Source organism: Acanthisitta chloris, unplaced genomic scaffold (assembly GCF_000695815.1).
Source record: "Acanthisitta chloris isolate BGI_N310 unplaced genomic scaffold, ASM69581v1 scaffold2903, whole genome shotgun sequence".
Classification (NCBI taxonomy): Eukaryota; Metazoa; Chordata; class Aves; order Passeriformes; family Acanthisittidae; genus Acanthisitta; species Acanthisitta chloris.
Window position 1 is genome coordinate 6,047 of NW_008666362.1, and position 12,738 is coordinate 18,784.

Consider the following 12,738-nt stretch of genomic DNA (forward strand, 5'->3'; position numbering starts at 1 on the left):
TGTGCAGAGGGTGGTGCTCAGGACACCCGTGCCAGAAGCAGAGTAAGATCAGCTAGTGTTCCCTTGACTCCCTGGGAGTTCAGAAACTGTCATGGCTGCTCAGGAGAGATCAAACCAGCTTCCCACCACGTCCTGAAGCAAGCTGGTGCTGGGACACTCCTAGGGAAGCATGGGGTGCTTCCCAATCCCCTGCAGGTAGAACAGGTATTGTTCTTTCCCCTACAGAAAAACATAAAACACTTTGAAATTGTGACACCTTGGTCAGGTTGTGATCATGACACCATGTCTGAGTTCTGATTGTGACATCATGGTCAGGTTCTGGTTCCACCATTGCCTGACCATGATTGTGACATCATGGTCAGGTTCTGGTTCCTTGCTCAGGGGCAACTGAGCAGAGCCTGAGTGCTCAGGCCCAGGGTAGACTTTCTGTGTTGTCTCTGATGCGTATGTGAGTGACTCCCATCCATACTCCGAGCAGTGCCATGCTGCCAAAGCCTGTGGCAGACTTGTTGTGGCTCCTTTGGCTACTGAGTAAGTGCCCACTCTCCTGGGGCTAGAGCCTGGGGCTGGGGCTGGAGGGAGGCCTGAAGCTCCTGTTCTGCTGCTGCCACCTCCCATCTCTCATCACACCACTCGACTGGGCCCACAGGCCATGCCAACCCTTGGCTCTGCTCATCTGGGGGGTGTCTGAAGGCTCTTGGAGGCATTGCAGGGTGGGAGATGGAGGAGGGTGTGGAGGCAGGAGGGGAGGCAAAGGGAGGGAGGGAGGGGATGGAGGGGTGTCTCCATGGAGGAGCACAGACCCATAGCATGGTGCAGGGCACAGCTCACAGGGGCACACAGAGGAGCTAGTGCCAATGCGGGTGCCTCTGGAGGCGGGGGAACACACTCATACAAACCAACCAACCAAAACCAGCAAAAAACCCCATCCCAAAACAAACAAAAAAAATCAAAACACTTCCCTCCAAACCAAACCAATCTCACAACAAAACCCAACTTTCAAACTTTTATATTTTTTCCCCTCTTTTTTTCCCCTTTTCCCTTCTTTATTTTCTTTCCCCTTTCTTCCCTGCAAGCAGGGGTGATGGAGGGAGACCTCAAGCCAGCACCTGAGGGCCTCATCCCTGTGCCCTGCTCTGCACCAGCAGAGAGAAGCAGGCCAGCCTGAGCTGCTATTTCATTTCCACACACTGGTTGCCCCCCATTAAGGACCGTGAAGCACAGACTATCCCAGGTCTCTCTCCCATAGGTCTGCTGACTTTGCCGATGGCTGCTGTTGCTCCACCAGTGCCCCCTGCTCCGGGCAGTCCACTGTCAGACTGGGAGTACGAGCAGTTCTTTGCAAGGCTATATCCCCCTCGGAAAGCAAACAAGTTCTGCCTGCTGCGCCAGGCTCAGGGCTGCCTCAGCCCCATCATCCTGCAGCTGGACCAGGATGAGAACCACGGACAAATCCCCAAAGGTAAGGGCATCACCACACCTCCAGGGGCAAAGGAGGGCATGGCCCTGGCTGGACCACTGCCAGCTATTTCTCTGCCCCAAAACGCCACAGGGTTGCTGGAATGGTGGTGGGATGGGTTATTTTGGGGTCTCTAGCCCAAAATCCAGCTTGGAACAGGACACTTCCAGGCCCTTGGAAGGGCCTTCTTTTGGCCTTGGATGGGCCTTCATATGGACATGGAGGGATCTTCTTTTAGCCTTGAAAGAGCATGCTTTTGGATTTGGATGGGCCTTTTTGACATGGTTGGGCCTTCTTTTGGACATGAATGGGCCTTCTTTCGGCCTTGGAGGGGCCTTCATTTGGACATAGATGGGACTTGGATGGGCCTTCTTTTGGCCTTGGATGTGCATTCTTTTGGCCATGGATGAGCCTTATTTGGCCTTGGATGAGCCTCCTCTTGGCCTTGGATGGGCCTTCTTTTGGCTCACGATGGGCCTTCTTTTGGCCCACGATGGGGCTTCATTTGGATATGAATGGGCCTTCATTTGAACATGGATGAGAGTTGGATGGCCTTCTTTTGGCCTTGGATGGACCTTCTTTTGGCCTTGGATGGGCCTTCATTTGAACATGGATGGGAGTTGGATGGCCTTCTTTTTGGCCTTGGATGCGCCTTCTTTTGGCCTTGATTGAGCCTTAGTTTGGCCTTGGGTGGACCTTGTTTTGGCCTTGGATTGGCCTTCCTTCAGCCATGGATGGGCTTTCATTTGGCCATGGATGGGCCTTCATTTGAACATGGATGGGCCTTCTTTTGGCCATGGATGGGCCTTGTTTTGGCCAAGGATGGGCCTTCATTTGGACATGGATGGGCCTTGGATGGGCCTTCTTTTGGCCTTAGATGGGCCTTCTTTTAGTTTTGGATGGGTGTTCTTTTGGGCTTGGATGGGACTTCTTTTGACTTGGAGGGGCCATCTTTTGGCCTAGGATGGGCCTTAATTTGAGGAGTCTTTGGGCAAGAGAGTTTGGTTTTGTGGCCTCTCTGGGCATCCCTTCCAGTGCTGCACCACTTTTCTGTAGAATAAAAGCTTTTCCCAATGACCTGTCCTAACCTCCTAAGCAGAAATTTGCATGTTTTTTCCTCCTTGTGTTGTCTGGTACGACCAAAAGTTTGTCCTCTTGTAGCTTTCCTTTGGGTCTTTGTGGGCTGCTGTAATTTCTCATCTCCTCTTCACCCAGCTGAACAAGCACAGCTGCCCCAGCCTCTGCACACGTCATGGGCTGAAAGCCATGGCCACTTCAGTGACCCTTCATTTCACCACATCTCGGTTGGTGGGGTGAGAGGGGAAATAAGTGACCAGAGTTTTCTGAAGCTCACTGAAGCTCCTCATCTCTTACCAGCTCCTTCCAGCTTGATCTGGGGTTTAATGTGGAAGCTTGGCTCATGGGCTCTCATAGGTATTTAAGAAAACTTGAGATGATTAGCTGTCTTTTAAAGTGTTTAACATCTCAGGAGCCAAGAAACATCCCAGTTCAGAAAGCACCATAGCAACAGCACCCTTCAAATCTCTGCAGTCATACTTTCCCTGCACCCCTGCATCAGAGAATTTAAGTGGCATAATTATATCTGTGCAGCTGAAAAGCTTGGGACTACTTCTGTTGTATTTTTCTTCAGAGGAAAAAAAAATAGGAACAATTTTCTCATAAAAAATATGTCTTTATATTTAGCTATGAACGTCAATGAGCTGAATGATCAGCCAACTGTGCTTATTTGGACTGCAGCTTGAGGACAACTATTTCTTGCTGGTTTCTGCAGCTGTATCAGAGGAACAGGTCCCACTCCACATCACCAGACCTAGGGCTGGGTCCTGGGGTCCTCACTCACTTCTGGATACCTGCAATCCACCATGCCATGGTGCTAGGTGCACCCAGGGTCTGTCCCTGGCTCCCTTTCTGGTGATGCCCAATTCCCTGGCACTGCTCTTTGTTGTATCCAGCCACACTCCCATTGCTGCTGTCTTTGGAGACTCAGCTTACAAGAGCAGAGTCATCTGGAAATGTCAGGAGATGGGACAATTTTGCAGGGTGCCCCCTTTTACCTTCTTTTCCTCAACCCCTCAGCCTCACAGACTCATCCAAGCAGACTATTCCTCTTCATGTTCCCTTTTCTCCAGTTTTGGGGCTATTTTGGCAGAGCATGTGCCACTGAGATCCTCACAGAGCTGTGACAGAGCTCTCTACATCCAGATATACATGAGCATTAATTGTGCCTCTGTAGGTGAGATGCTTAGGAAGGCAGTTACCCTGTGCTTTAAATAAAGGACAGGGTGGGGATCTAGAGCATTCCCTACAAGTTGGACATTTTCTGGCGGATACTTGAAATTCTACTTTTGATGGTGGCACTGTATGATCAGCACAAGAAGTTCATACAGGGTAAAAGATGGTGGACAAGCAACTAACAGGACCGCAGTGCAATTTCACCGCTAACCTGCTCCCTCTCCAGCAGTGCTTGACCTGTTCTGTGTGTGCACACGTCTGGCTATGCTAACCCAGCTGTGCACTCCTAGAGCAGAAGGAGTACAAGATCACTCTCCCTTCCCAACTCTCCCAGGGTTTTGTGCTCTCCTGCATGCCCTTGGCTTTCCTGTGGTTACAGCAGGAACAGCTGCAGCTATGGAGTCATTATGTTGGCAGTGCTGGTCAAGACTACAGTGTATGTGTGTACAGGCACACATTTTGCCAGCAGCATCCGGCCCTATGGACTTATCTCAATCCCCTGCACAGCTGTAATTGATGTCACACTATTTTGCCAAAAGATATTTTCTTCTCTGGAGCAAGTTGCCAAGAGAAGCTGTGGCTGCCTCATCCCTGGAAGTGTTCAGGCCCTGGAAGTGTTGGATGGGGCTTTGAAGGTCTAGTGGAAGGTGTCCCTGTCCATGGAGTGGGACTTGGAACTAGATGATCATAAAGGTTCCTTCCAACCCAAACCAGTCTATGATTCTATGATTCTCTGGTGCTCCCAGGTCTAATCTGGTCATCTTTTGAACTTATTGCAGCAGTATTTGCCTTTTTCCTTTTTTTTAACCCTGCAAGAACTAATAACAGAATCATCAGATCCTGGAAACAGAAAGTTTGGGTCTCTGTCATAGGGAAGATAACTGTCAAAAAGAGCAGAAGGATGAAGTAAAACCTTGGGGGAGGCGGAGGGAAAAGGCATGTGGCACCAGGGATCAGGAGCTATAACAGGCCAAGGCTGTGATCTCCACCTTGGGGTGGACAGCTTTGACTTTCCTGTATCCACAAACCACCATGTGAGACGTTCCCATCTCTTGGTGCACCCAGGCCAAGGGGACAGATGCCGAAACCTGTGGCCTGCCTCCATCCCACATTTCTCTCTCTCTCTCCTCTCCAGGGCCAATCTGCACTGAATTTCCAGAGGTCCTGCAATTTCAGACCTTCTGCCAGTTTGCCCACTACCGCTGCCTCAGAAAGAAGTTCTACACCAAGGTGGGGAGTGGGATTCGGATGGGGTGGGGGTGTATGCCTTGAGAGATGGAAGGAGTGAGGAGGAAGGGAAGATAACATAGTAAGACTCATGTTTCTTCCTCTCTCCTCCACTCAGCGAGTCCCATGTTTGCCTCTAAGGAAGCCATTCCAAATGAAGCAATTTCACACAGTGAACTCCTTGGCAGTGGGCAAAATCACCCCTGACAAAGCAGGTATGTCTGCACCAAGCTGCTCTGGGCACCTCTGCTCACATGCACTGATTTCCTGTAGGTGCTTTTCCACCCCCAGCAGCTTCCTGGCTGGCCTGAAAAAGACGCCTTCAGCTGCTCCATCCCTCTCTCTCCCTAGCTTTGGAGCAGGCTTCTCTGTCACCTGATAATGCCCTGCTGCGTGACAGCATGGAAACACTCCTGAAATACGCTTACACGCTGTTGGATCAGAAATCACTGTCAGCAAAGTCCCTCCCAAGCACACCAGAGGTGACAAGGCCCTCACAGAAGACTGTGCTCCCATCAACCGTGCTGGTCCCGGTTGCCACTACCACCTTGCCTCCCAGGGTGGAATCCCCTGAAGACCAAAGCCTGAAGGACACCATCCAGCGGCTGATCAATTCAGCCCTCTCCTTGGATGCATCCCAGGCCATCAAGGACTCTTCTTGGGATGTCAAGTCAAAGGCACAAAACTTCTCAGTGCAGGAAAAAATCCCCCGTGGCAGGTGAGGGGAAGACTGGTCTTTCTGGTTACCACACACCGCCCATGCAGGGCTGTCCTCATGCACTCTGTCTGGCAGCTCCACGGCATCCGTGTCCCTGCTCAGGGCAGGTGGGAAGCATGGGCAGGCTTTCTGGAGCAAACTGTCCCACCCAGAGAAGGAATGTACCTGGGGACCCCCTCAGACCCCCTTGTCGTCAGCACAGGGTAAGCAGGGAGAAAGTGATCCAGCACTGCTATAGTGCCTGTCATGCCTGTATGTCACTGCCATCGTGTCCTGAGCAAAGTGAGTTGAGACTGGGCCTCATCTGCAGGCAGAGATGTGCCCATGTTTCCCACACTGTGGCCATACTCAGTATGTGATCACCTCACCCCTCTCCCAGCATGTCCCCTAGGCATCCAGATGACATGCATAGGTCCTCGGGATGTCTCACTGTGCTCTATGCCTCTCTGTGTGCAACATGAAGCAGATGTTTTTTAAAATAGTATTGTCTGAGGAATACTCTGAGGAGTGCTTTGTCTTCACCCAGGCAGAGCAAAAGCAGTCCCAGAAACGGAGCCAGGAGCACGAAGCCTTGCTCTTGGCTATGCAGGACCACTACTTCTCCTCAAGGACATGCACCTTTCTGCACTCTGGACCTGTGCATAGCTCTTCATAGGGGCTTTCTGGTTCCTCACTCTAGTTTGGAAGCAGCTACATGGCAGTTCAGCGCAGGGCCCTGTGACAGCCCAGCTTGCTGCAATCCTTTTACGCATCCTTCTTAGTTCCTCTGGCCTATGTTTGCTTTAGGAGCTTGTGAAGCATCTTGAGCCCGTCTCAGCTTCTCTGCTGAGGATCCATTTGCCTCTGTCCTCAGGTATCTGATGAGCACACACAAGAGGATCACAGGTTTTCACTCAAAGTTACTCTCTGATCCTTTAGTACTTTGTGGCTGAGGACCCCTTGCTTTGACTGAGATACGAAGATTATTTTGCTTACCAAGATTAAAAATAATGCTGTCTAGATGTGGTTTTCATGGAGAAGCCATTTTGTGTTGGCTAGTGATGTTCCTGTAAGTGCACAAATTTTGTGCATGACTGGACCTACATGGTTTCTCTTAAACACACTGCCTACTACTACTAGAGTTGAGCCAGAGATTTTACTTCTGCATGTAAAAATGAATTGCACTGTGTTGCTAAAACCATAACTGTTCTCTTGCAAGGGTGTAACTTATGTCATACTCCTTCCTAATATTGTAGGAAGCTTTTACTGCCCGACAAAATTTTTCCTGGTGTATGTACTCTAAGGCAAAATTGTGTTTCATTGAGGATGTGTTCATTTTCCCTGCCCCTGAAATCAAGCCTTGCTCTGACTTAGTTCAATTGGGATTATTGAGAGAGTGCTGTGATTGCAGATGACACTTGCTATTCTGCCGCAGAGTTTCTCAAAGACACTAAAGCTGACTGTGTGTCTGTAACCTGGCAGCGGAGCCTCATCAATCATGCTAAGCAAAGCTTAAACTCAAGCAAGGATAAAAAGGCGAGATAGACTGCGCCTGTCGGCTTTGCTGCTCACCACGTTCTGCCTCCTCTCAAAGGGACTTCAAAGCATGACCTAAAAAAGGGGCAAAAATGCTTTGAGGCATTTCCATTCCAGCAAGATGAGCAATGCTTGGTGGGACTGGTCGGTGTGCACAGGTGCCATTCATGTTAACACAAAGTTTGCAGGGTTGTGATGGGCACAGGCAGAACCCAGGGCTGCGTGTCTTCCCTAGGGTCTTATGTTCAGTAGGACATCCATCCCTTCTTCTTGTTCATCCCTGCTTGCAGCAGCTGCTTTGGTAGCTCTACCAGCTTTCATAGTACTCAGTGAAGTTAACTGTGACTTTTAGAGAGAGGACAAGAGCAGTAATATAACAAGATCTGCAGCATGTTTTTGTGGCCTTTGCTCTAGTGGTGAGTCATTATGGGGAGGGAAAAATGTCCATTTTTGCACTTAATTTCAATTTTTATTCCTTATTATGCTTCCTGCGTTATTTCCCAGTATTTCCTCTCCTCAGAGTTATCATGATTCAGTCTTGCAATAAGCTGAAAAGAGCCCTGTAACTCTTACATTATAAAGCCTGTGCAACTCTAATTTTCTGTGGCAATTTTCAGTGTCTCTTTAAAACATACGGACGTTCCTGCTCTATATGCACCATCCAGCAATGCATTTCAGCCACTGGATACATAGAAGGACATCACTCTCCCTTCCCTGCTTTTCTGTTTGCACACAAGGATTGTGTTTGCCTTTTTATCCAGTGCTTCCCACTGTTGCGTTTTTGTCAGCTACAACTCCTACACTCCTTTAAGCATCACAGCTGCCCTGGATACAGACTTTATCGTGTTGGTATTCACACACGGATGCTCACTCATGGTTCACACGAGCCCAGCTTCCCCAGCAAGCTTGAGTTGAACCCTTCTGCTGGTTTGCTCTCCTCCTCGCCTCCTCCTGCTCGCCTCCTCCTGCTTTACTCCTCCAAACAGTCCTTGTGGTGCTTTATGTACTTCAAGCCCAGCAGCTCTAATTTTAAGGCCAGACTCATTGTTAAATATACCATTCCCAGCAAAAACTCTTTTTGAATTATCATCACCCATATCCAGCCTTGGTATGCAGGTCAAGATCTCCTTTTTTTTGTTTCTGAAGCTGTTAAGAATGGCTTTTTCCTTAATGGTTTTGGTTTCCTACAGCAACCTCCCTAAAACAGAAGTTAGCAAGTGCTGGAAAGCTGCTGTTTGCACCTTATCTTCTTTTCTGCTCGCCTCAGGTGCTCACTCCACCTTACACAGTCAGCCAGTATTGGGGAGGTTCAGTAGCTGAAAGTTAACGGCCTAAATCCTTGTCGTTCCATTGAGGGAGAGGCGGATGCTGCTCACCAGCTCTCTGCAGAGATACTGCTGAAACAGGCTCTGTCTGTGTCATTCCACATCTTGAGACGCTAAAGTATTATTAGCTTTTATCTGAAGTTTTCTCTTTTTGCCTTGGAGCAATTACTGATCTAGGCCCACATATTCTTCTTAATTCTGTTGTTTTTCACATTCCCTTTGAACTGTTCCCTCACGGTACCTGTAAAGCTTTTTTCCAGGGCGGTGGTTAGGACAATAACATGCAGAGGTACTAAGCTGTGGATGGATTTGCACTAGGAAAAACCATTTTAGATAGGCCTATACCTGTCCCTGAATCATGGCGAAACTTCTCTGCATCCACAAACAGCTCAGTAGCATGTCAACAAGTGTAGGGGACCAGCAGTAGTGCTGTTGTACTCATCCAGAGGTGGCAAATCAGCTCATAAATTTGCAACTGTGAGCAGAAAATCTCCCAGCCGAGAGTGGGGAGGAAAAGGATGTGACACAGAATTTCTCGGTAACCTCAGGCTGATGTCACGACCCAGTTTTCTGGGAGGCTGGTGTCTTTTAACCTTTGGGCCAAGCACGCTGGCCTTCCTGCTCAGCATCAGACATGAAGCCATGTCTGCTGAGCCCTGAACTAAAAAAGAGCATTGTGTGATTGAGCTACAGACCCTTCTCCTAGAAGTTTGGGATATCTTTCTGAAGTCTCCAAACGGTGGAAAACTCACCCCATTAGCTGCTCCCTCGTGTCAGGAATGTGCAGCTAATTTCTGGTTTGAATGCATCTCACCCCAAATTCCAGTCCTCAAAAGTAATTACTCTTCCATCTGCTGACAAGGACAGCTTTCCAGCTGAAGCCCTCCTTGATAAAATTGTTGACTGACTGAGTGGTCACCCACTAGTGTCTTTGCTCAGCTAAGTGAAGCTTTTTGTTCAGCTAAGTGAAGAGTTTCTAGCTCTAGGTGAAAGTTTTCCAGGCATTAGGAAGTCTCATTTTTGTGACCTTCCTTCAGATTCTCCACCTTTTTTATATTTTTTATTTTTTGAATGCTGATCTGAAGGTCTCAGATAAGTTTCAGATACTCTCAGGAAAACTTGCCCATACAGGTTAGCCTATGCACAGATTTTAAGAACATTTTAATATAAGCAGTTGATGCTCTTCTTACTTTCTGCCAGATCAAAATGTAATTATTTATCACTGGTTTTGTTTATGAAACAAGGGGCAAATATCCATTGAGGATTTTTACGTCTTCTGCATCATTGACAATGTTTGAAACTAACCACCCCTGTCTAGTAACTGTTCTGTACCAGGTCTACAAATTCCACTGTTCCTAAGAGTTGCCAAATATTCTTACCATTACTAGCCCATTGTCTTTAAATTTTCTACTTTTAGATTTCCATGTCAATTTGGACGAACAGTTACTACATTGTTAAATGTTTCCCCTTTCAGTCAAATAAATACATTGGCTCAAGCAGAAGGGAGGCTTAGTAAGTGACTTACTCCAGATCCAAATGGTGCTGCACCTTGGTCAGTTCTCAGCAGACCTCCAACAAACATCTCCTCATTGTGCACTCAGATGGACAAAACTGGGCAGCAGCTGGGAAACTTCTTGAATCTGTGCTCCTTGTCCAGTCCCTCTCATGTGCTCTTAAATTCACACCCCCCACCATAGCCTCTCTATTACACTGGCATGTACAGACTCTGCAGATGCCCCTGGTCCTCCATGCAGTTTGGCCAAGAGTCCAAGGTTTCTTTGGGAAGGAATTTTTTGCTATGTTTTGGGGTTGTTTTCCCTCCCTTTCAGTTTCTAACTAAAGGTGCATCTCTTCAGCTTGTGACAAGGAATGAATTGACGCTGTCCTTCCCTTTGTCTGTCAGCCTTTTAGCCCTGAAGAATCGTGAGGCAGTGCTGGTCCTGTGTTATGCAGTGCTGGAGGGAAACTGTCTCTCATCAATGCTCACCCAGGCCTGGAAGGAGATGGAAAAAAGAGTCTTTGGGTTCGGAGACTCGGTAAATGCACTGATGTCCACCTTTGACCTCCTACTGTGTGCAGGGCTCCCTGTCTTTTCAGGTGCCACCTCCTGGGAGAAGCTGACCTGGGTGACCAGGGAGGCAAGCTCCAAGCCTGGGCTATGGGAGCTCCTCAGTCTTCTGTTCTAGGAGGCTTCTCAGTCTTCTTTTTCCCCTGTAACCTTGCTGTTACATCCACCCTAGGTGTGTGACAACCTTGGGCGGCGTCACACAGACCTGTGCCCCAGCTGTGCTTTCTGCTCACTGAAGAGGGAGCAGTGTCAGAACATCAAAACCCTGAACCGTGTTCGCTGCAATACAAGTGGCTTCTCCAGCTATATCAACTCTCAGATCTCAGCCCAGCACCGGGATGCACAAAATATGGTACGAGTGAGCTTTGTGTCTTGCTTGTCTCTGCTGAGAAGCCTGGAGTGGGAGGTGGGGAAGGGGAGGAAGAAGCATGTCTCACTTTATCTCACCCCTTTGCAGACCAGTTCCCCAGAGCCCCTGGAGTACTATGGCATGGATCTTTTCAAAGGGCTGAGGTCGGAGTACTGGTGCAGCCAGATGGCCATCCATGGCTGTGAGGACTCTAATGTGACCCTCTGGCTGAAGGCAGAGTACGCTGCCTTCCAAGATGGAGATGCCTCAGGCAAGGTGGGTGACCACCAGGGGATGTTCCCATCCCTCCTTGTCCTCTTCTTTCTCTGACCTTTATTCCCATCTCCCCAGATATGTGACTCAAGTGGAGTACAGCACCCCAACTACTGCATGTTCAAGAGCCACCAGTGCCTCCAGATGAGCATCTACAACCAGAGGGTGAGAAGCAGCTACACTGCCTTTTTCACAGCCTGCTCCTCCATGGCTGTTCCCTCCACAGCCAGCCCCAAGTCCCTGCAGGACTCACTGACCCACTGCTTTTCCTTCCAGGAGGACAGAATTGAGTGTGCTTCTGGGGTTGACAAATAAGTTGCCCAAGCAACTGGAGTGTCATTGGTGGGTGGGATTTGCACAGAGGCTGTAAGGGATGACAGTGGAGACAGACGCTAATGGGGAGAAAGAGGAGCTGTGGGAAGCCTCCCACCTGTCAGGGTATCCCTGTATATCCCTGCAGTGGAGGATCTCCCCCATCTGCTGGGTGCTTCCTAGGTGGTAACAACAGAGCAGGACAGAGGACTAGTCTGTATCTTGGAAAACACACATTTCAGCTATCATACTATTCCTTCTGCTTCCCAGCTGGTTCTACCCTCTTCCTTCTAGTGCCCCATCATCCCAGATTCCAAATGCCATTCACCATGGAGGTTCTCTTTCTCTGGGGGAAGGATGGGCAATGGTATCTTTCCTATGAACCTAGGTTCTCCTTGCAGGTGACTCGTCGTGCATGCAAGAGAAATGAGACCTACCGGGTGCTGAGTGTGAAGGAAGGAGACAACGAGGTGCAGCTGTGGCATGACAAGTTCCTCAACCTCTCCAAGCAGCAATCAGAAAATTATTAAAGTTTGTAAAGTTTGTATTAATACTTGATTGTATTAAAGACAATCATGTTCAACCTTTGACCAAACACCACCATACTCACTAAACCACATCATGAAGTGCCATGTCTACTTGTTTTTTGAACACTTCCAAGGATGGTGATTCCAGCACTTCCCTGGTTAGCCTGGTCCAATGCCTGACCACCCCTTCAGTGAAGACATTTTTCCTAATAGCCAGCCTGAACCTCCCCTGGTGCAACTTGAGGTCATTTCTTCTTGTCCTAGCACTTGTTGCCTGGCAGGAACAACCAACCCCCACCTCGCTACAATCTCTTACAGGTAGTTGGAGAGAGAGAGAGAGAGTCCCCTTTTCTCCAAGCTAAACAACCTTAGTGCCCTCAACCACTCCACACACTTCACAGGTTTTGTTGCCCTTCTCTGGACATGCTCCATCACCTCAATGTCTTTCTTGTAGTGAGGGCCCAAATTGAACACAGGATTCAAGGTGTGGCCTCACCAGTACTGAGCATGGGAGGACAATCACTGCCCTGTTCTGCTGGTCACACTATTGCTGATACAGCTCAGGATGCCATTGACCCTCTTGGACACCTGGGCACACTGTTGGCTCATGTTCAGCCAGATGTTGACTAGCACCTCCAGGTCCTTTTCCTCTGGGCAGTTTTCCAGATGCTCTTCCCTCAGCTGTAGCACTGCATGGTATTGTCATGACCCA

The 12,738-nt window shown here is 48.9% G+C and overlaps 1 protein-coding gene across 1 annotated transcript; it reads left to right on the forward strand.

Moving 5' to 3' along the window:
• Nucleotides 1-1,266: 1,266 nt before the first annotated feature.
• ACRBP (acrosin binding protein) lies at nt 1,267-12,029 on the forward strand. The gene is made up of 9 exons (XM_009072073.1): nt 1,267-1,462; nt 4,848-4,942; nt 5,058-5,154; nt 5,291-5,657; nt 10,401-10,533; nt 10,738-10,917; nt 11,023-11,190; nt 11,266-11,352; nt 11,901-12,029. Exons 1-9 carry the CDS (start codon nt 1,267-1,269, stop codon nt 12,027-12,029), a joined length of 1,452 nt encoding a protein of 483 aa, XP_009070321.1.
• Nucleotides 12,030-12,738: the final 709 nt, after the last annotated feature.

Excerpts from the sequence above, each read along its gene's own strand:
- ACRBP (XM_009072073.1), top strand. The coding sequence starts at position 1,267 with ATGGCTGCTGTTGCTCCACCAGTGCCCCCTGCTCCGGGCAGTCCACTG. Across the intron at positions 10,918-11,022 it reads ACCGGGATGCACAAAATATG|ACCAGTTCCCCAGAGCCCCT; the intron begins GTACGAGTGAGC and ends ACCCCTTTGCAG. Across the intron at positions 11,191-11,265 it reads ATGGAGATGCCTCAGGCAAG|ATATGTGACTCAAGTGGAGT; the intron begins GTGGGTGACCAC and ends CCATCTCCCCAG.